Source organism: Gavia stellata, chromosome 18 (assembly GCF_030936135.1).
Source record: "Gavia stellata isolate bGavSte3 chromosome 18, bGavSte3.hap2, whole genome shotgun sequence".
Classification (NCBI taxonomy): domain Eukaryota; kingdom Metazoa; phylum Chordata; class Aves; order Gaviiformes; family Gaviidae; genus Gavia; species Gavia stellata.
Genome location: NC_082611.1, coordinates 19,412,124 through 19,432,755, shown reverse-complemented (window position 1 = coordinate 19,432,755; position 20,632 = coordinate 19,412,124). Strand labels below are relative to the sequence as shown.

The following is a 20,632-nucleotide window of genomic DNA, read 5'->3' as shown; positions in this document are numbered from 1 at the left end:
TAATTACTAACTCTGCTTTGGGAGCGGCACCTGAGTGAGCTGATGGTGTTCGTACATGTCCAAGAATCCACCATGCCATAAATGACTTTGTTAGAGCTGATGCCTTGTAAGGGAGATGATAATCAAAGCATGAGATAAAAAGCTACGGGAACAGGACTTTGTAAATTTTGCTGCTCAGAAAACAATTTGTTCTAGAGGGGGTTGCTGAGCTTGTAGCAAGGTCTAAAGCCAGTGTTTTGCCTCCCTACCGAAAGCCTAGCTTTAAGATCTGGAAGAGACACAGCACGCTTTAATGCAGTCTGCTTCCCACCTAGTACTTTTTCCTACTTGCTAACAAAACTGACCTTTTTTTGGAAAAGGGAAACAGTGTGAGACACCACCTTAGTTAGACAAGACATTACACATGGCCAGAGTCAACCTAAGTTAGTGCATGCAGAACCTGTGGGTCACAGCTGTGCTAGAGCTGTGGCTTCTTTTCATCTGTTTGTGTGGAAGTGTTGTGACTTCAGAGGAATTACAAATGAGTTGACAGCGGTACGAGGATTAGGTCTTGAATTGTCTCTCTTGAACGCATTGGGTAAACGTGACTGTTAAGGCTGAAAGCAGGGCTGGCACTGATGAGGACTGGAGGTGGAGCTGTGCTGTCCCTGACCCAGGCCATACCCGCTGCACCCAGGGGTGCTGGAGGAGAGGAGATGAGGGCTGGTGCGTGAGGGCAGCTGCAGGAAGGCTTTGTGGGGCTGTCTTCGCCTAGATGTTACTAGAAAGACTTAGACACTGTCTTAAAAAGTTACCAAATCACTTTTCCGACTAAAGCTCTGGAAGAGCTAATGAGCTCTGGACTGGATAACCACATACGGTTATGAAATGCATTTACTTTTAATGACGTTTCAGTTGGATCAGTCTCTGTCGCGGTGGGTGTTTAATGTTCAGGGACCTGAAGAGTTTCGTGATCGAATCTTGATTCCCAGGATCTTACTAACGCTTAAATACTGAAGGGGTGGGTGCCGGGAGGATGGGGCTGGTCTTTTTTCAGTGGTGCCCAGTGACAGGATGAGAGGTAATGGGCACAAACTTGGTCATAGGAAGTTCCACCTCAACAGGAGGAGGAATGTCGTTCCTTTGAGGGTGGCAGAGCGCTGGAACAGGCTGCCCAGAGAGGTTGCGTAGTCTTTATCTCTGGAGATATTCAAAACTCGCCTGGATGCATTCCTGTGCCATCTGCTCTGGGTGACCCTGCTCTGGCGGGGGGTTGGACTAGATGATCTCCAGAGGTCCCTTCCACCCCCTCTCATCCTGGGAAGCCGGGGAGCTGCACGGTCCGTCATCAGTGTTAGGAAAAGACCCTCCGGGGCTGATTCCCAAAATCCTGAGGACAGCTGCTGCTGCTTGAAAGCCGCCGCTTGTGACTCGGCCTCTCACCCGCCGGAGCCCCGGGGACGGCTATCCGAGCGTGGAGGTCGTCCCGTGCCCGGCGGCGTTTGCCGGTTCCCTGCCCGGGGGCAGGGGTTGGGACGGGGCGCTGGGCCTGCGCGCAGCCCGGGGACGGGGCAGCCCGCCTTCGGTAGCGTGCTGGGGGGGGGCTGGCGCTCCCAGGCGCCGGTCGGGGGGCGAAGGAGAGCCAGCCCGGAGCGGCCGCTGCTCGCTTGGGGCGGAGGGCGGGCCGCGCCGCCCCGCTCCCGGCGGGACGCTCAGTGCGGGCCCCGACCGGACGGCGGGGCACCGCGGCCGGCTCCCGCTGCGCTCGGCTCTTTCCGTCTCTCTCCGGTGTGCCAGCGGACCGCTTCGGTTGTTTCCGTGACTCCTCGGCTCCGGGTCGGGAGTTTCCGTGCTGGGGGCTCTCCCCGTTGTCAGGGGTAACGCAAAGCATCTCGGAGCGAGTGCGGCCTTCAGCGCCGGGACCGCGCTCCGGGGCTGCCGGCAGGTAAGAGCGGGCGGGGGGGGGGGGGGGCGCTGGCCCGCTGCGGTCGGCCCGAGCGAAGGCGCCGGGAGCCCGCAACGGCTTCTCCGGCTTCTTCTCGGTCGGCCTGGGCCCGGCCTGCGGCAGCGGGGTCGGGCGCGGACAGCCCGGGGCGGCCGGGCCGCTGCCTGCGCGCGCCTCGAGCTGGGGCGGGCGGCGGGAGCCGGCGGGTCTGCCGGGGAGCGGGACGGGGCGGGCGGGACGCGGGTCTCTGCCGAGCCGGGAGCCGGGAGCAGTCTCTCCTCGCGGGCTGTGGCAGGTCCACGAAGGCCGTTGTTGTTCTGTGCCGGCGAGTGACGATTACAGCTCGGCCGAGGTGGCCCACGCGGGTTTGGGCCCACGCGAGGCGCAGTCCCACGGGCAGAAGGGCTCCTGGAGAAGCAGGCTGGGCTCGCCCCGTCCCTGCGCGTGTTTTCGCACTCCGTCTCCCTCGGTGCGGGGTCAGGATTTAACCAGATTTTTACTATTTACTCCTTGTGCTTTACTACTTAGCGGAAAGAGCGTTTCGTCCTTGGCCATCTCTTTGTAGCACAACTCAGTTTTGTATTCTGATTTTTTTTTTTCTGGGGCTAGCTATTTTAAACATTCTAAAATGTAAAAAGCTAGCATTTCCTCTAGGTTGGGATTATAAGAAAAAACTATGTTTTTGCACAGGTAAAACTCTCAAGTCCTGCCAAGGAAACATTACGGCAACACATACAGAAAACTCATTTTAGGAATACACTTGGTGATGGGCTTTCTGATAAGCTTGTAGCCGGTAGCAGTTCCACGAGAATACCAAACCTAACCATAATCAACCTCCCTGGAATGCTAAATGTGCTGACAGCGTTGTCATACAGAGCACAAAAGTAACTTTTTAAGAATTGTCACCAAAGACAGAATAGCATAATTAATTTTTTTTTTTCTCTTGAATGCAGGTGATTGTCTTGTGAAATATCTGCGTGTATTCTGGCTCACTGCTGTCATCTGTAGCAATAGGAATCTTGAGGTTACCTATGTAAATCCCAGAAAATTCAAACCAACCAAATAGCCTTTATTTGGTTTGTAATTTATTTTAATCCTCTGTCAACTTGTAAGGAGTGAATTTAGAGGTTTGTCTGGAGGGAAATCACCCCATATCAAAGGATAATCTTCCCCTACTCATAAAATTACTGACCCCTTGTGAAATCTTATGCGTCTATGTTGGTGGGTGCAGACAAACACAATCCTTTGCCCATGCTCTGAGGTGATGGCCAGTTACCGGTCTGCATTGGTCCCTGTATGGGTGGTGTATGACCTGTGAGCTGATAAACCCTGAAATGAGGCTTGATTTCCCCAAAGGACCTGATATCCTGAGCACAGGGCCATGTTAGTATGGGTGTATGATGTCTGGATTAGACCAGGCTTGTGTTAAGAACAGGGGCAGAGAATGACCTTGAACCTCTCTTAACTTTTCTCTGTGGGCGGACGTTAATGTCATGTCTAATCTTCGCCTGTGTGAACCTTGTGAAGTTCAACAAGGTCCTGCACCTGGGTTGGGGCAATCCCCAGTATCAGTACAGGCTGGGGATGAATGGATGGAGAGCAGCCCTGTGGAGAAGGAATTGGGGATACTGCTGGATGAAAAGTTGGACACGAGATGACAATGTGCGCTTGTAGCCCAGAGAGCCAACCGATTCCTGGGCTGCATCCAAAGCAGTGTGGCCAGCAGGTCGAGAGAGCTGATTCTGCCCCTCTACTCCGATCTGGTGAGACCCCACCTGCAGTCCTGCATCCAGCTCTGGGGTACCCAGCGCAGGAAAGACATGGACCTGTTGGAGCGGGTCCAGAGGAGGCCACAAAAATGATCAGAGGGCTGGAACACCTCTCCTGTGAGGACAGGCTGAGAGAGTTGGGGCTGTTCAGGCTGGAGAAGAGAAGGCTCTGGGGAGACCTTCTTGCGGCCTTTCAATACTTAAAGGGGCTTATAAGAAAGATGGAGAGAGATTTCTTACCAGGGCCCGTACTGACACAACAAGGGGTGATGGTTTTAACCTGTAAGAGGGTAGGTTTAGTCTGGGCATAAGGAAGAAGAGTTTTACGCTGAGAGTGGTGAGACACTGGCACAGGTTGCCCAGAGAAGTTGTGGATGCCCCATCATTGGACGTTTTCAAGGTCAGGTTGGACAGGGCTTTGATCAACCCACTCTAGTAAAAGATGTCCGTGTCCGTGCAGTGGGGTTGGAAGTAGATGATCTTTAAAGGTCCTTTCCAACCCAAACCATTCTGTGATTCTATGAACTCTTATGGTTTTTATGGAGTGCTCGTGGGTTGTTTCAAAAGTGTCCATCAGGTGTATCTAATCTGATTACTGAGATCAGATATCTGGACTTGGTCATGTTCTATTCCAGTCCTCAAAGTGGTTAACTTTTTCAGAAATTCTTGTCTTGTAGAGCTAGAAAAAATAGAACATGCAGTGCCAGAATCACTTGTAGAGGTAGTGCTACTCGGTTTTCTTTTTTTTTCTTTGGAGGCTTCTTTGAAGAAGCATCTGTCAAAGCTACAGAGTGTAAATACATGAGCTTGAAGCAACAGTAAACATGCAGATAATGAATTCCCAAGATTACAGCAAGCAAATGAATGTGGCTTTAGTGTTTTTTCCACCACTGAGTAATCCACTTACTTACATAAGCAATTTATTTATTTGCCTATAGCAGTCTCCTGTACAATTTTGTATAGTTACTGAGATGGTGAAAAGTATTTTATATTAGGGATTGTCCATAATTTACACGACAGTATCGCTGAATATTGTTTTAGTAAGTGCTAGTCTGCCTTTTTAAAGATACATAGCATTGATTGAAAAATTATTCTTGCTGTCTATTAATGCCGAAAGGGGTAGTTAGCTATAGTTATCCTAATTGGAATAAGCTGACAGTCACCTGCAGCAAAGCAGACAACGTGGCTTGATGTACCCATTAGTGAGTTGATCAAGAGACGCAGTTTGTAAGCTTGACAAACTTACTTTCTTCCCTCTCTGAAGGGGACTGAAATAAGTGAATAATAATAAGTAATATTTACGACTACAGATGCAAGGAACACTTAACAGCAGAAAAAGGTGGCTCTAGAAAAGGCATTACAGCTGTGTGGTTTTGTGTGATAAAACCATTATTTCATACCAAATGTCGTTTGGTTTTTTTTTTTTCATTTAGGCATCTCAAATTTTTATTTGAATCTGAAGTGAATTTCTCTATTAGTTCAAAGTTTGAGCCCATATAAAGCTTGTATTCAAATATGGACTAAATTCTTCCCCTGTTAGGGTGAAATGAAACATATGAGATAAGAATGAAAGCGGTAAAATGGGTACAGTATTTTGGAACAGAATCGGAGATTTAAGAAAACTACTAACAAACATGAAATAAAGATGAAGACCACTCCAATTTTTATTTGAATGGTTCATTGGGGGTTTTTTGTGTGGCCATAAAACTAGACCCACATGCCACTATGGGAACATGGAGGATTTTGAAGAAGTGTGAAGAGAAAGGTGAATGGATCTTGTTGAAAGATTAAATTGCTTGTTATAAGGCTAACTACATTTGTTTCTGTTTTGATGCCTGGTAGTTCATGTTGTTCTTTGTAACATCAGAGGTAAGATACAGAACTACCAACTTATTTGAAAATGTTACCCACCTTTCTAACTTGTCTAATCAGAGATGCTGAATCTGATTTTTTTTTTTTTCTTCTTTTTGGGAAGACAGCCTTCTTAAAGCAAAATATTTAGTTTAAACACTAGAATATTTGAAGTAAGGAGACTTTAAAACAAGAGTCTGTTTATGTCCATTTTACATCCTGCATCGGTGTCCGGTTGGTGACTTAGGCAAACGTAACTGCTGTGCGTACGTGTGCCTGCAGGTTCTTAACTCATGCTTTAGCTGCCCAGGAGAAAAAGTCTCTTCCTCTGAAATGTCAGGGGAGTCTTTTAAACCTTTCACAGTTCACAGAATCACTACGGTTGGAAAAGACCTGTAAGATCATCAAGACCAACCATCAACCCAACACCACCATGCCCACTAAACCATGTCCCCATGGGGGTTGTTTGTTTGGTTTGGTTTTTTCACCAGGTTCTTAGCATTATTTGCTAATAACTCTTCAGGTGTTTTTCTCCAGCTATTTTTCATTTGAAACCAAGCCAATAAGATGACACAACACAAATCCCAAAGACCATCTCTGTATCTAAGATATTAAAGATTATTAGTGACTTCCTCCATTTCTGACACAGAACTCTGAAAAGAGCCTTGCTTTCAGGTTCTTTTCCTTCGAACATCAGCATTTACTGAGTATTTTCATTCAAATGTGGATAACAGATAGTATGAGTTAAACTAATCTTGTGTAATTTCAACAGTACAAGCTCCAAAGTGGTGACAACTGTTAAAACTTACTTTGAAAGCCCAGATATGAGACTTCACGACATAAAATCCCTTTCTCTGTACATTAATTGACATCCTTGGATATGAAGTACTGGAAGTAGCTTTCTGGTAAATTCTGAGTTATTTCAGAGTCCTCTGAAATAAGCCAGCACAAGCCACCGGTGAGAGGTTGGTACTACCCCATGCGTGCTATGAATCTACAGACTACAAGGCTCAGTATTCCTCTGTATTTTTTAAAAATACCACTTTGACCTTTTCGTGCCTGTGTAGTGCATATTAACTAGATGACGCTGTAGCTTCCCCCCCATTTTTAAGCATACTTATTATTATGTCTAGTGTATATATTATATACAATATAGCGCATATATATAGCGTCTATATGTTATATGCTTGGCATACTTGTTAGAAACATTTGTTTTCCTTGTACAGGTTTGCAGTCCGTGACAGCTTCTGTTGTTATGGCTGTGTATGTGGATCATCGAACAGAAGCTCCCGATTCAGTTGCCTCCCCGTCTCATATAGCATGGCACCCACTTCATCCACTCCTGGCAGTTGCTTCCATCAGCACAGCATCGGGCGGCTGTGTGGATATCTACCTGGAACGGGTGAATAATCAGCAGCTTTGCTTTTGGGCTTGATAGCATTTTGCTGGTTTGAAACGTTATTTCTTTTATATATATACTTGCAGTCTTACTTATGATCCTTGAATCCCTCTCTCTGGATTTTAATTACTATCTGTGTCCCCTGCTATCTAGGGCATGTCTGATTCATCAGCCACTGATCACATGTATTTTATAAAAAGGTCTTCATAAATTAAATTGATCTTTCCATTGAAATTTAATTTTTACTGCTTATCAGTCTTGTGACAGTTACTGATTCGCCTTTTACTTCTCATAGTATGAGAATTTCAGGCTTAAAAGTAAAATGGACACATGCTGCTGGCTTTTTTTTTAACTCTGAGTGAAGAAAATGTATTAAGAAATGTAAATTAAAAAAATCATTCCTCCACCTTGAGACTGAGCTGATTTGCTAGACTCAGCTTGTTCCATTTGAGTAGGTTGTTTCCTAGTACGGTTTCTGCCTGTAGACAGACATTTCCTTTGCATACTCTAAACTTTACACAAGAGGCTTGCGTAGGACTTTGGTTTGCATAATTTTCAGGAAAAAAGCGTGCTATTTAGGGAAACGGTACTACAAGCTATCTAGCAACAGACGTACTGGAAACGTTTAAGTCCGTTAATATGAGTAGCCTGTAAAATGTATACTTTCCAAAGTGCATTATGAAAAATTGTCATCCAAATTTTACAAGTGGAAAAATAAATAGAGAGGTTAAATGATTTGCCTGAAATACTATTGCAAACCACGCACAAAGGAGCATCTGCCTTTAAAAGCTGTTTAAGCATTAGTTTATTCTGTGTCCTCAGTGAGGTGCTGCTTTTTCAAAAGTTGGGGTTTTTTAACCTTGAAATGTGCTTGAAGCCTTCTTATCCTTCATACAGGAGTAAAAGCTTGATATTCAGTGGGAGCTGCTCGTGTATGCTGTGAGCAAAAGAATAGCCTGGAGAAGCAGAGCGAGGCAGTCACTTAACACTGCCGTCCTTTCGTTAGCAATTTTCAAGTGCATGTCCTGCATGTTGTAGCACATTTTTATGCACGTGAAATAGCTGTAAAGAGAATTTGTGTAGCCACTTCATATCTCTTGCAGGAAGCTCTATTACATGCCAGTCCTTTGTCACAGAAAAATATCGTTGTCTGGGAGTCAATCTGAAGGTTTAGCTGCATCCTTGTACTGAGTTTCCATTGAGTTTGCACTTCGTTTCCCTTTGCAGGGAGAACATGTGTCCGATGCGCATGTTGAGAGAAGCTTTCAGGTCACATCGCTTTCCTGGCACCCTTCCAGACCGATTCTTGCAGCAGGCTGGGAGACGGGAGAAGTTGTGATACTTAACAAACAAGACAAGGAGCACCACGCTGTACCACCAAATCATAACGCCAAAATTACAGTCCTAAACTGGAGTACAAATGGTACCCGCCTTGTGTCTGGTGATAGGGTGAGTAGTTGAAATGCCCAACATGTGTTTGATGTGGAACACGGTGTTGCAAGCTCTGTGATGGGAAGGGATTATGGAATGGATTGGTAGGGGAAGGAGTAGTTGCAGGGGAGATAAATTTCCTCGCTTTAGGTACAAATTAAAACTGTAAAATCAAATCTCAGTATTTTAACTTTTTCTCCAGCACTCATTGGTGTTTTATCAATTTATATTTAAATAAAAGTGTATGTAATCTCAGTACGTGCTGAGCGGTAGATTAGGGTTTAAGGCTATTTAATAGATGGGGTAATTGAGGCATAGGCAATTTGAATTATTTGAAAGAATTTTGTCTGTGCAAGAATGCCTGTGCAAGAACTTCGTGGCAGACTCAGGAGTAAAGCCCAGATGTCGAGAAACAAATTCCAGCTACAACATCTTCACCTGTAGTGAGTGCGTAGCAATGCTTGCATAAGTACAAAACCCCAATGCTAATCTCTCTTATTCTGTTTTTATTAGTACTCTTAAAAATAAGTCAAACTTATTGTATGGAAAATATGTTGTGGAAATACTTGAAATGTGGTAGTCTTTATTTCTTGATAAGCTGGTTGCCTTTTATATAGCAAAATGAGAAACTAGCTATTGAATATTTAGTATTCAGGATTAAGTATTCGTAGAAGATTCTGTGTTTGCCAGTTCTCGAGTCAGCAACTGAAAAAAAAAAAAGGTGCATTTTTCTATATTTTCCCTGATAAAAACCTGAGCTTGTCCAGGAATTTCAGTTCTGCTTTTTGAGAATTCTTACCTATATGAGTCCCAGGAAAATACAATTTTAAATCATTGTAAAATTCTGTTGCTGCATTTGACAGAAATGCAGAAATTCAAAATTGAGTCAAAAATTAATTTATCCTCTTCTTTATTAGAAAAGAGAAAATGCTGCCCAGACAAAAGAAGGTGACGCACAGTGTAACTGAGGCCTTATTTATATGGAGATCATACATTAATATAGCCACAGCTTACATTAGTCCTACATTTATGAACAAACTTTTTTCAAGTTGATTTATTTGGTGTAGGATCACAGTAATGAAGTCATCTTCAAACAGATATAGCTGTTGTACCACGGTCTGATATGCAGCATAGGTATGCGTCATTTCCTCCGTCTTTCCCGATAGCTTTTAAGTTTATTTTTAAAATCTTTGCCATGAAGGTTTATATTCAGGTAACTTCCATTAGATGAGTGCTGCTAGGATCATACTCTGCCTATATTAGAGGGATACCCCTAGAAAGAAGATAAATATTTGGGCCCTGATTTGGTTTCTGTTTGATCTTCACTGGGACTTCATAACTGAGAGTGCTCAGCTGAGAACATTCAGTCATCATAAATCCTGAGTTGCAAGAAAATAATTTGAAAATAACTTCTTAAAGTTGGAATAGGATGCTGTGAAAATCAGAAGCTCTTAATTTGTGTTTTAAGTAACATATAACATGAATGACTTCCAGGTTTCGATCACACAGAAGAATCCTAAGGATCTAGGTGCTTTCTATAATGAAAGCCTATTTATAAGGCAAATAGCCTTTATAACAAGAAGCTAAAGCTTTGGGTTGATAAGAATGATTGAGAAGACACAGGATACCTTAAGAGTAAAATTTATAGATTATAAGGTCAATGTCCTTTGTCCTTTTCAAATACCGTTTGAAAACAGACCAGTTCTGCATCCTTTCTATAACCAATCACACTTAGAAGAGGCAGTGAGCTTTCTTATTTCCAATCTCATGTGTTTCAAACTCAGAATTGAGTTTGCAGCTAAGTTATCTGGACACAGGATGGGATATCTCGAACGGGATGGAAGAAAGGTCAGCAGCTTTGTAAAGTTGCAGGCTTTTCCTCCAGCTTCTAAATGGTGCAGGTGTTCTTAGTTGGGATCCCTGGAATTTGATGACATATAAAGCTGAGTGAAAAGTGAGAGGAGGAGCCAACAGGACGTGAACTTTCAGATCATAGGATCCTGTGATTTCCAGAGGTAACCAGCAAACATTGTATGAACCTTAAGTGGTCTCTTGGAACAGGAGTACAGCAGTTTCACAGATGCGCAGCTGTGTCACATTCTTTAAGCTGCAAGAGACAGCATTGCATTTAATAAACAGTTTTGGGTGGTATAAATATTATCATCTTACTGCTGAAGTTAGAACTTTGATTCTTGATTCTTAGGAAAAAAAGAAGGAAATGTTACCTTGGAAGGCCTCAGCTGCATCTTGTGTGGCTTCTAGTTAGAATTGTGAAGAATAAGTGGTTAGACCGTACCACTGCTACTAGCCTTTCGCTTCTAGAAAGACTATACTCCATTGTAAACAACAAAGAAAAATAGAGCACATTATAATACCACTTTATTGTTATCTATCTTAATGAAATAAAATGAGATTAAACTTGATGTTGCAAGTTGTTGCTGGTTTTTTCATGTAATGCTTACACAGAGGGCCTCCAAATGCAGTCTGGTTCCCTAAACACTAACATAATAACAACAATAAATAATAATCTTAAAATTTCAGCTGTGAGGCTGTAGCATAAGTCAGTTTGTTGGGATGGTTAATGTGTATGTCATGCTGAAGTGTCTTTTTCCTTCTCTGCCTTCTCCATTCCTTCCAGTCACCAGGAGTTTGGTGCTCACTCTGATGTGGCACTGCAAAACGCGTGTTACCTTCAGAACCGGTGCCAGGCTCTGAGGGCCAACTTCTATTGACTACTGTTGAATTAATTAGCTAACCAGTCTTCCTTTCTTTAGTGTCTATGATTCTTCTAGTTACTAAGTTATGTTTCTAAAAATGAATTCCTGTTGTACTTGAATGTCTGCTCTGAAAGAAGAGGAAAGCTCCAGAAATTCTGAAATTCTTTCCTTAGGTTATCTGCATCCTGTGACTTCACGTATATCTAATCATATACCCATGCTCATCTCTATCAGTGTTATATGCACTTACTCAGGGAGTCATATCTTATGCTTTCCTATCCTTTATCTTAGTATCTTTTCTTTTAGCTATCAGACTACTTGCAAGAAACAAGTGGAAAGGGAGTTACCTAAACAAATATTTGCATATGCTACTTGCAGAGGAAAACCAAGACTGTTCATTTAATTGCTCTGGCAGTGTCATTTTACTAAGAATGGATATGACCAACAAGCTTTTTTAGATAACTTGATTTTAAATAAGCAAATAATATAATGTTAACGATAATTTTTATACCTTGTGGCTTAGTTTTACATGGGAATAATTGTATGTGTCAACTAAATGAAAGGAAAGGTGTTGCCCTTTCATGAAAATGTTTATTTTTATGTGCACTGAGTAGCTGAAGTCTGGATTCTCATCTGTGTGCAAAGTGTAATAATAACTGTTGTCTTTTTCTAGCATGGTGTCTTGGTTCTATGGAGAATGGACCAGCGAGGCAGAGCACAGGGTCCTGCCCTGCTGAAACAAGAGTATGGAAAATGTCTGTCTCACTGTGTCTTTCGACCACCCCCGCCTGGCGAGTAAGTATTGTGCCCTGTGGAGCACTGGTAGACCAGGTCTTTCTCTTGTTCCACAGAAAGAAAATGCTACTCACAGACAAACCTTTTTTAAAAATACATTAAAAAAAAAGTTCTTCTCCTAACTGTTCTTTATTTCCAAGTTCTTCTCCCACTCTAGTAGCTGGCTCTTTGTGTCCTGTATGCAGCAACTGATCTTCTTCCTTTTGTCCACACTGTTCTCTCTGTTGCATTTGACTCTTCTTCCTTTAGTTCTTCTAATTAGCAATGTTGCTGATTGTGAAAAGCAGAAAAACACTGAGAACACAATTATCCATGAAATTATTGGCAAGAATAATTAAATTAAAAGTCAGTTCTTAAACATTATTATTTCTTTCCTCTCCAAGCAAGAAATAGGAAACAGCTGTAGTAAAAAAAAATAAAATATCTTGTCTGGGCTACTTCTGTTTCACATCTCTGTAAAAATAATAATGCTTATGGAAAAAAAAGGTGAAACAATGCAAATGAAAACTAGTATTAAAATTTTAGTTTGTATCTTTTTGAGTTTGACCTTTTTCCAATAAGTGTATGAAATATCTTTATTCTCTCTTTACATTGTTTTATTAACTACTCATCCATCCTTTGAGATGGAAAGTACTCTGTTATGTAAGGAGTTGGAAATTAAGTATCTCTGCTTGCAGGGACTTTGTACAGCTGGCAAAAGCAGCTGTGGGTGGTGATGAGAAGGCCTTGGATATGTTTAACTGGAGAAAAGCTGGAACGGGAGCACCTCTGAAAATGGGACTCCAGGAAGGACTGTCCTTCTTTATCACTTTGACAGATGGTAAGAGCAAAACCACTTTTCCATTCTGCTGGAAATTTGTCTCCTTAATGCTTCAAAAGAGCTCAGTGCACGATAGTCCTGTCTTCATATGTCCAACATCTCAAGAATATCCATATAGCCATCATATTCATATATCCAACAGGATAGAGTATTCATGGGAGTTGAACATTTGGTAAGAAGAAATGAATAAAATTATTAAAATCTTAGCATCTTCAGGGTGAGCCATCTCCAAAAGGACACCATGAGTATTGGATTAGTCAGGTTCCCAAAGAAGTGAGTGTAAGGAAAGTAATCTCTAACACCTAACTGTAAATAAAATTAGAGGTCGTCAGCATTTTGCTCAAAGCTTCAAAATAATGCATGTGTTGTGTTTTTTTTCCTAGAGATAGGCAAATGCTGCTAGAACATACCGTTTAAAATAAATTATTAACTTACTTTTTCTCTCATGCTTTGAAATGAGGCTTCAGTCTAAAGAAGCAAAAAAATCTGGGTATCTGTTGTGCTAGTTTTTTTCCTAATATCGTTTCTTCTCTGCCATTTGTGTTTTCTTCTCCCTTTTACTGTTCTGGGTACTAGTTTGCTCCCAGCTCGTTTTCTTCCTATCCCAGTTGTTCTCATGATGCCTTCTCTCTCTCTCTCTAACCTGTGAACTCTTTGGACAGGAGCCAGAATACATGTGACAAGTATTGTAATGAGTATGCTTCTGGTAGGTGATTTGAGTATGTAATCCTCTCGATTCAAATCTTAACTACTACGAAAAACATTGAAGTTTTGCTAGTTCTGCAGCTCAGTTACGGTTCGATTCAGTGTCTACATTATGAAGACTGAGACCCATCATTTACCCCAGTAGAGCTTCCGTATGGTTGCAGGAGTGGCGTTGTCCGGCTGTATGTTTTTGCAGAACAGTGGGCTCTACCTTCGTTGGACTTGAGTTACAAGCCTCTTCACTAGATACGAACCATTGAAATGAAAAAGGGGTACAGGGCACTTAAACATACGAGGAGAGAATCTTTGAGTAGCTGTGCCTGTTACAGCCTCACTTTCAAAGCCACTGTTGTGGTGATACACAGCTCCATCTAGGGACAGACTCTGTGACAGCAAGTGGCTGTCCTTCACCTCTTGCTTCTTGGGCCTTCTGGTCAAACTTTTCAAATTTCAGTCAAATGACACCGACTGTTTCTTTTGAGCAGTCTCATTGCCTAGGTTGATTTGGGCATATGGATTTTGGACTCAGTTCTTAATCTAGTTAGTGATCTGTCAGAACTTCAGAATCACTTAACGTTTTCGTAGGGTTTAAACGTGACCTGTAAATTTCCTCTGAAGTACGGATTCTCAGCCCAAACTTGTTTAATAAAAATTAATTAAAAAAATGTTCTTATTGCATGCTTTTAAATATCTCAAGAGATGTGACTAAAGACAATAGAGCATCTTTTAAAGCAAAACTAAATAAACAATTAATCTCCTCAAAAAAGCCCAGAACAAACGGAAAAAAACCTCCCAAGCGTCAAGTATTTATTAATTTAGATATTTTTTTATGCTTCCAAAGCACTGATCATTGCAGTAAAACAACAGATGCAATTCAGGTAATATGTTACATGAGATGCTTATCTGAAGAGAGGATACCTGAACTGATAACAATTTTCGGAGGTTGTTTTGCAACACTTTCCTTGAGCAAAAAGAATCATCTTCATTACTGAGCATGAGATGAGTGGCACAGGTATTGGGACGTAACCCAAATAGTGGCAGTCATCCTGATGATTTTACTGAATGCACCCTTGTTTGTCATCATTGTAGACATTTTAGGTCACGTGTAATAATCCTCTTCTGGACCCCTTTGTGTTTCCTAAACAGCATACGCTTTCTGCTGTCTTCTGAATCCCAGAGTTGTTTGCTCTACTTCATTAGCTCAGATTTGTTAACTTTTGAGATTAATCTCTTGTGTGATACAGTGTAAAGTAGTACAGAGTAATAACAGTGTAAGGTGATACAGAGTAAAGTTACTCAGAAAGCTATAACCCTCTCCTTAACCGCCTAAGTAGCTTCAAAGTAGTGGGTAGCGTTATCTGTGCGATACCTGATACTTTGTGTGGTAACGTCCAAGTACAGAAGGTTAATTTAACTTATGAAACAATTTCAAATGGCAAATAAAACCAAGGGACTGTCCGTTTCTTGTAAAAGATCCCATAAAACTGAGATTCAGTAGATGATCGGTTACTGCAAAGCGTTACTACAATAAACAGGTATCTGTGTGATAGAAGATGCTACACTGGAGAACTACCCCAACAATCCCCAGTATCAGTACAGGCTGGGGATGAATGGATGGAGAGCAGCCCTGTGGAGAAGGAATTGGGGATACTGCTGGATGAAAAGTTGGACATGAGATGACAATGTGCGCTTGTAGCCCAGAGAGCCAACCGATTCCTGGGCTGCATCCAAAGCAGCGTGGCCAGCAGGTCGAGAGAGCTGATTCTGCCCCTCTACTCCGATCTGGCGAGACCCCACGTGGAGTCCTGCATCCAGCTCTGGGGTCCTCAGCGCAGGAAAGACATGGACCTGTTGGAGCGGGTCCAGAGGAGGCCACAAAAATGATCACAGGGCTGGAACACCTCTCCTGTGAGGACAGGCTGAGTTGGGGCTGTTCAGGCTGGAGAAGAGAAGGCTCCGGGAAGACCTTGTGGCCTTTAAATACTTAAAGGGGGATTGTAGGAAAGATGGGGACAGACTTTTTAGTAGGGTCTGTAGCAACAGGACAAGGGATGATGGTTTTAAACTAAAAGAAGGCAGATTTAGACTAGGTGTAAGGAAAAAATTTTTACGCTGAGAGTGGTGAGACACTGGCACAGGTTGCCCAGAGAGGTGGGAGATGCCCCATCCCTGGAAACATTCAAGGTCAGGTTGGACGGGGCTCTGAGCAACCTGGTCTAGTTGAAGATGTCCCTGCTCACTGCAGGGGGTTGGACTAGATGACCTTGAAAGGTCCCTTCCAACCCAAACCATTCTGTGATTTAACAAGAGATGAATGAAGTTATCTGTTCAGTGTTTTATTTCAGGAAGAAAATGAAGCAGTGTGGGAGGAGGTGGGAGAGGAGTTTGAATTTTTTATATAGTTGGAATGTAGAGGATGATAATATATTTGCAAGAATTTTGGAATTAAAACATTCTTTTTAATTAGATACATCATATTGTCTCTTGGGTACAACATTTTAGCATGGATCCTTAAGGTTCATTCTTACACATTTGTGTTTTCTACTTCACCTTTAGGGGGAAAATATTATTTAATTTCATAGGGTTTTTTGATTTGCACTGGTTTAAAATGCCACGTTTATATAATATCATGATTCGCTAAGAAATTATGTATGCGTGTGTTGCGTGAGATCTGTCAGATTTCGGTGACTTCATTTGTTTGATTGATTTCTGTAATACCATTTGCAAACTGCTGTACTAGTTCTAGGGATTTTCACTGAGTAGACTTGTGCATAACTTATACAGTATTACAATTTAATAAAATGATAATGGCTTTTAAAATGTTGATAGGTGCTGTAGTTGCCAAGTCACACACTTGTTGTCAGTGTTCTTAGAAAGACACTATCCCATTTGCTTGTGAAATTAATGTAGAAAAGCTTTATTTAGTGTGTGTGGTAGAGTGTTTCTAAACAATGAAGAATTTAATATCCACCGTTTTCTATAATCTAGACTGCTGTAAATTGTACCAATTCTTAGCTGCCGTTCTTTTACAAATTATTACTAATACTGAAGATTTCAGAAGCCATCATTCATGCACACATGTGCAGAAAGTTTACTTGTAGTTTAAAATTATTTAAATGATGGCATTTAAATAATTCCCCTCTAGATTTCCTAAATGGGGAAAAAATGAATAAGTTTTGTTTTATTGCTCTGGTCAACTATCGTGGTCTGTATCCTGAGACAAACTAGAAGACAAAAGAATAGTGGTTATTTTTACCTTTTCAGTACTTGAGGATTATTTTATTAAGGTAGAAAGCAACAACTTTGATTTTTGTAGCTAGAAACTGTTGACTAAAAACTATACCTTGTTTATGTGTACCACAGGTTCTGTGCATTATGTGAATGAGAAAGGAAAGACAAGACATGTATTGTCCACAGGCAGTCTGGTCCAAAAGCTTCTCTTCATGGAGGAAAGAGATGTTCTAGTTGTAATAACAGAGAACCTGCAGTTGTCCTTGCATGCAATTACTCTTGAGGGAGAGGCAGAAGAGCTCGTGAAGGTAAGAGTCAGACTGCGGGGTAAAGTTGCAATGTTTAATCTTTAAGTATTTGTTAGGGTTTTTTGATTATCACTTTTTTGCTTACAAATTAATCAACTCTTATTTTTGTTTCTCAGATAATACCTTGATAAGCAAATATATGCTCATTTAAAAGTGGAATAGTGATGTGTTGTTGAACTTGGAAAGATGGTTTTCATTTTGCCTTCCTGCCTTTTCTTAGTTTCTTTCATTTTGACCCTACGTTAACCCTTTTACACTTCATTTACCTTGTCTCAGTGAACTAGAGAAGAATTAAAAATTCCAGTACGATCAAATATTTGTTAAAATGTCATGTGGATAAATAGTTGATAACCTGCGTCCTCGGTTTTATTATCATCAGTTGCTCAGAGCTGTCTTGTCTTTTAGATTAGTAGGAGCAGTACCTCCCCTTGGTGATATTGTCTGTGTCTGCAAATCTGAAAGATGGTTTAGTTTTCACATTGTGAAAGTGTTCTTCACAGCTGGAAAGGCTAGGAAGCTTTTAAAAAACAACCACCCACAAGTCACAGACTCACAGATAATGTAGTGACCCAAAAATCATCGTATAGGGACAAAAACCAAACTGACCTCATCCAGGACTTATAATCACCTTGGCTCAAACAGAATACGGTACTGTTGGAGAATACTGCCTGGGGGGATGGAACGCAAACCTTCCCCTTCCTGAGGTTTTTTTTTTCTTCTTATCTAAGATTGAAAAAGACTGGGCACTTGCATATTACAGGAAAGTCCACTTCTTATTAATCATTATTTATTTTTGACTAGAAGTAAGATTTGGTATTTCACATTTTAAAGCAATCTTTATCAAGTTCTAAGAGAAGATCTAGTACAAGAGAAAAAACTGCTCCTTACCTACTTAATTAACCCACTATAAGGTCTCTTTTATTAAATTTATACATCATATACTCGATGGCGATCACTCATATACACAGTGGTGATCACTGCCTGAGAGAAACTATTGGTCTATCTGAACTGACAGACAGGTCTAGTTATTCTTATATTCTAACTTTTTAGCCAAACTAGGCAATTCTGATGCTTACTGTCTTTCAGTGATTTCCTCCTACTTTCTGTAAATTTATTTATTTACTTGTGGTTAACAGGTGAAGTTGAGTGGGAAGATAGGTCATTCTGCAGACATCATTTTAATAGACCATAGCCTTGTTGTTACAGCACTAGGCGAGACAGTCATCAGGTAAGAATCCTATTTTAAAGCTGTTCTGGCTGCCTATGAGAAGAGCCAACTAACAGGTTTATGGTCTGCAATGCACTGAATATTTTACTGAATTTTTTTTTTTTAACCAATAATGAAAAAACTCCCAATATTTTCTAATTTTATTTCTCAAAATAAAGAGAGAAATGAAATGAAAAATCTGTTTCCTTGAGGACAAAAATTAATTCTCTGTATCTTTCTTTCTCTCTAGTTATTTATCAGGCAGTACAACCCAAATCTGTTCCTTTGTTAAGTGCTGTTATCGATTTCTTCTGAAAATATATCCATTTGGGTTTTTTGCATGAAAAAGATAGCCACTTTGCTCTTCTTTCCATTGTTCTTGTCTGATTCTTACTATAGTCATAGCATCAGCAACAGGAAAAAAAGGTGCTTGCTTTTCAGGATGTTTCTCTGTTTCTGTGGTATCAGACAAGTATTTAGGTTACTTCTATCCTTAATTCTTTAAACTAAGTATGTTACTTTGCCATGTTACCATGTTCTGTAGTTTTTTTCTTTTTGCATCTTTTTAAAAAAAGTATTAAATCTCTTTGTTCCTGTCTTTACTATGACTTGCTCTACCTGTTTCCTCTAACTTTTTTGGGGGGATGGAAGTGTTCCATTGACATCAGTAATTCACTTTCTTGAACCTCTATCTGCTCTTATCAGACAAAATCATCTGTTAATTTTGTGAGAATGTGATAAAGACCAAGTATTAAGAAGGAGTATGTTTGCTGACAATGTTTCATTCTAGAAAATAAATCTGGAACCCAAAGGACTACTGGTTAACCAAGGAATATTCTTAAAATAGAGGAGGAAGCATAAGTAGGGAGGAGGAAAATTGCAACTAGACCTCACTTCTTTTCTTTTTTTTTACTTAAGGATAGGTTTGCTTCTGACTCCTTTCTTCATAGGAGAATATCACAAAACATGCTGCAGATTAAAAAGTCAAAGGAAAAGGAGGGAGATTGTTAAGAAATTCACATTCCAGAGGCAGCTGCTGGCAATTTAATTTTAAAAAGTGAATTATCTGGGCATTATGGAAGTAGCAAATTAATGCCATGTACAGCATCCTATTGACCGTGTTTAGCAAGACACCTGGAAGGAAAAGCATTGTTAACACTCTTGTTTTGTGTACCTTAGGTTCTGGGATTTGGACCGAGACGAGAACTATGTGCTGTCCCCAGATGTGCAATTTGGCTTTGAGGGAGGAGAATGTATTAACTGTGTTTCTTACTGCAGTGCTAAAGGTGAGAAATAATGAGCTGTGACCCCTGGATCCTAAACCTTGTCAAACCTCAGCCTCCAGTGCCCTGTAGTCATTTCAGTATGTTTGTCTTGTTACTGAGGGTTTCAGTGAGAGCATGTGTTTTAGTTCAGATCAGGAGTGTGCTTTTGAAGGTACAATGAGGTCATTCGATACTTCACCACACTTTGTCTTAGTGTGGAGTTTTCTCCCGGCACTCAGGCTGGATTCTCTTTGGTGACACTGAACTGGTACAAGTACTCCTGGAGTACACCTGATGCACTCCAGCATGTTATGGGCATTCAGTCGATAAGCCCACGCTAGAGCTAATGCAAAGTAGAACTCACCAAACATGTGTAACGTGGACGTCAGGTCCTTAAAACTGATGTTTTCTACAGAGCTGCTCCTATGCATCACCTTATTTGCCAGCGTAGGCATAGCTAGTGTCTGCTAGAATGGTCTCAATGGTGACTTGCCTATGGTGACTACAAAACCAGCTGTTAAAAAATAAATGGTTAAAATGAAATCATTGTCTGATACATTTAAAAGATAACTTCATCTGATAGCTTAGAAAATGGGCCTTGCCACGTGAAACTTCTCCCATTGTTTCTCCAGAAAGTTTCTCCAGTTGAGGGCTAGGATGCCGGTTTGCAGGAAGGCAAAGAAATGGATGCCGCTAGAAGGCGGCTTCTCAGTACCCTAGAACCAGAGCTAGGCTGCCTGCTACTTTGTATAATGTGGGTTTGTTTTCCTGAAATTTAAGATACGAAATGCTTAAAAGGTTTGTGAATGGCAGGTCTCTTAGCAGCTGGTACTAACAAAGGGAGAATAGCTATGTGGAGGAAAGCAGCAGGATCGGACCAGAGCGTGCAGGCTTTGGAGGGCAAGGAGAAGTGGAAGCTCCAGGCACCTACCGAACTTGAAGGAAATGTCACTCAGATAAAGGTAAGACAGGGAAGAGGCTTCTTGCATGTTAGTAGGACTTCACAAACATTAGATGAATAGATCGTCTTTGTGAAACAGATGAGTATGATTGCTATCATACAGATATGTGCACCAGCAGAGGCTCGTCCTCCTTCAGAAGAAGGAGGAAAAGCCATCAGCATCAAGTAACTTTTAAACTTGAAATGGGCAGAAATATTACCTGTTTGTAGCTATTCTGTTAGAGGCAAGGTTGAAATGCTCAGCAAGAG

At 41.3% G+C, this 20,632-nt stretch overlaps 1 protein-coding gene across 1 annotated transcript in view; it reads left to right on the top strand.

Annotated features, from left to right (window-relative positions):
• Nucleotides 1-1,807: 1,807 nt before the first annotated feature.
• The window catches only part of IFT140 (intraflagellar transport 140), an 87,183-nt gene continuing 68,358 nt past the window's right edge, over nucleotides 1,808-20,632 (top strand). Inside the window, exons 1-9 of the mRNA XM_059826462.1 lie at nucleotides 1,808-1,924; nucleotides 6,771-6,946; nucleotides 8,171-8,392; nucleotides 11,765-11,886; nucleotides 12,564-12,706; nucleotides 16,775-16,950; nucleotides 18,087-18,178; nucleotides 19,337-19,443; nucleotides 20,236-20,384. Coding sequence (XP_059682445.1) covers nucleotides 6,800-6,946; nucleotides 8,171-8,392; nucleotides 11,765-11,886; nucleotides 12,564-12,706; nucleotides 16,775-16,950; nucleotides 18,087-18,178; nucleotides 19,337-19,443; nucleotides 20,236-20,384 — 1,158 coding nt within the window. The 5' untranslated portion in view covers nucleotides 1,808-1,924; nucleotides 6,771-6,799. The remainder of the gene's footprint in view (nucleotides 1,925-6,770; nucleotides 6,947-8,170; nucleotides 8,393-11,764; nucleotides 11,887-12,563; nucleotides 12,707-16,774; nucleotides 16,951-18,086; nucleotides 18,179-19,336; nucleotides 19,444-20,235; nucleotides 20,385-20,632) is intronic.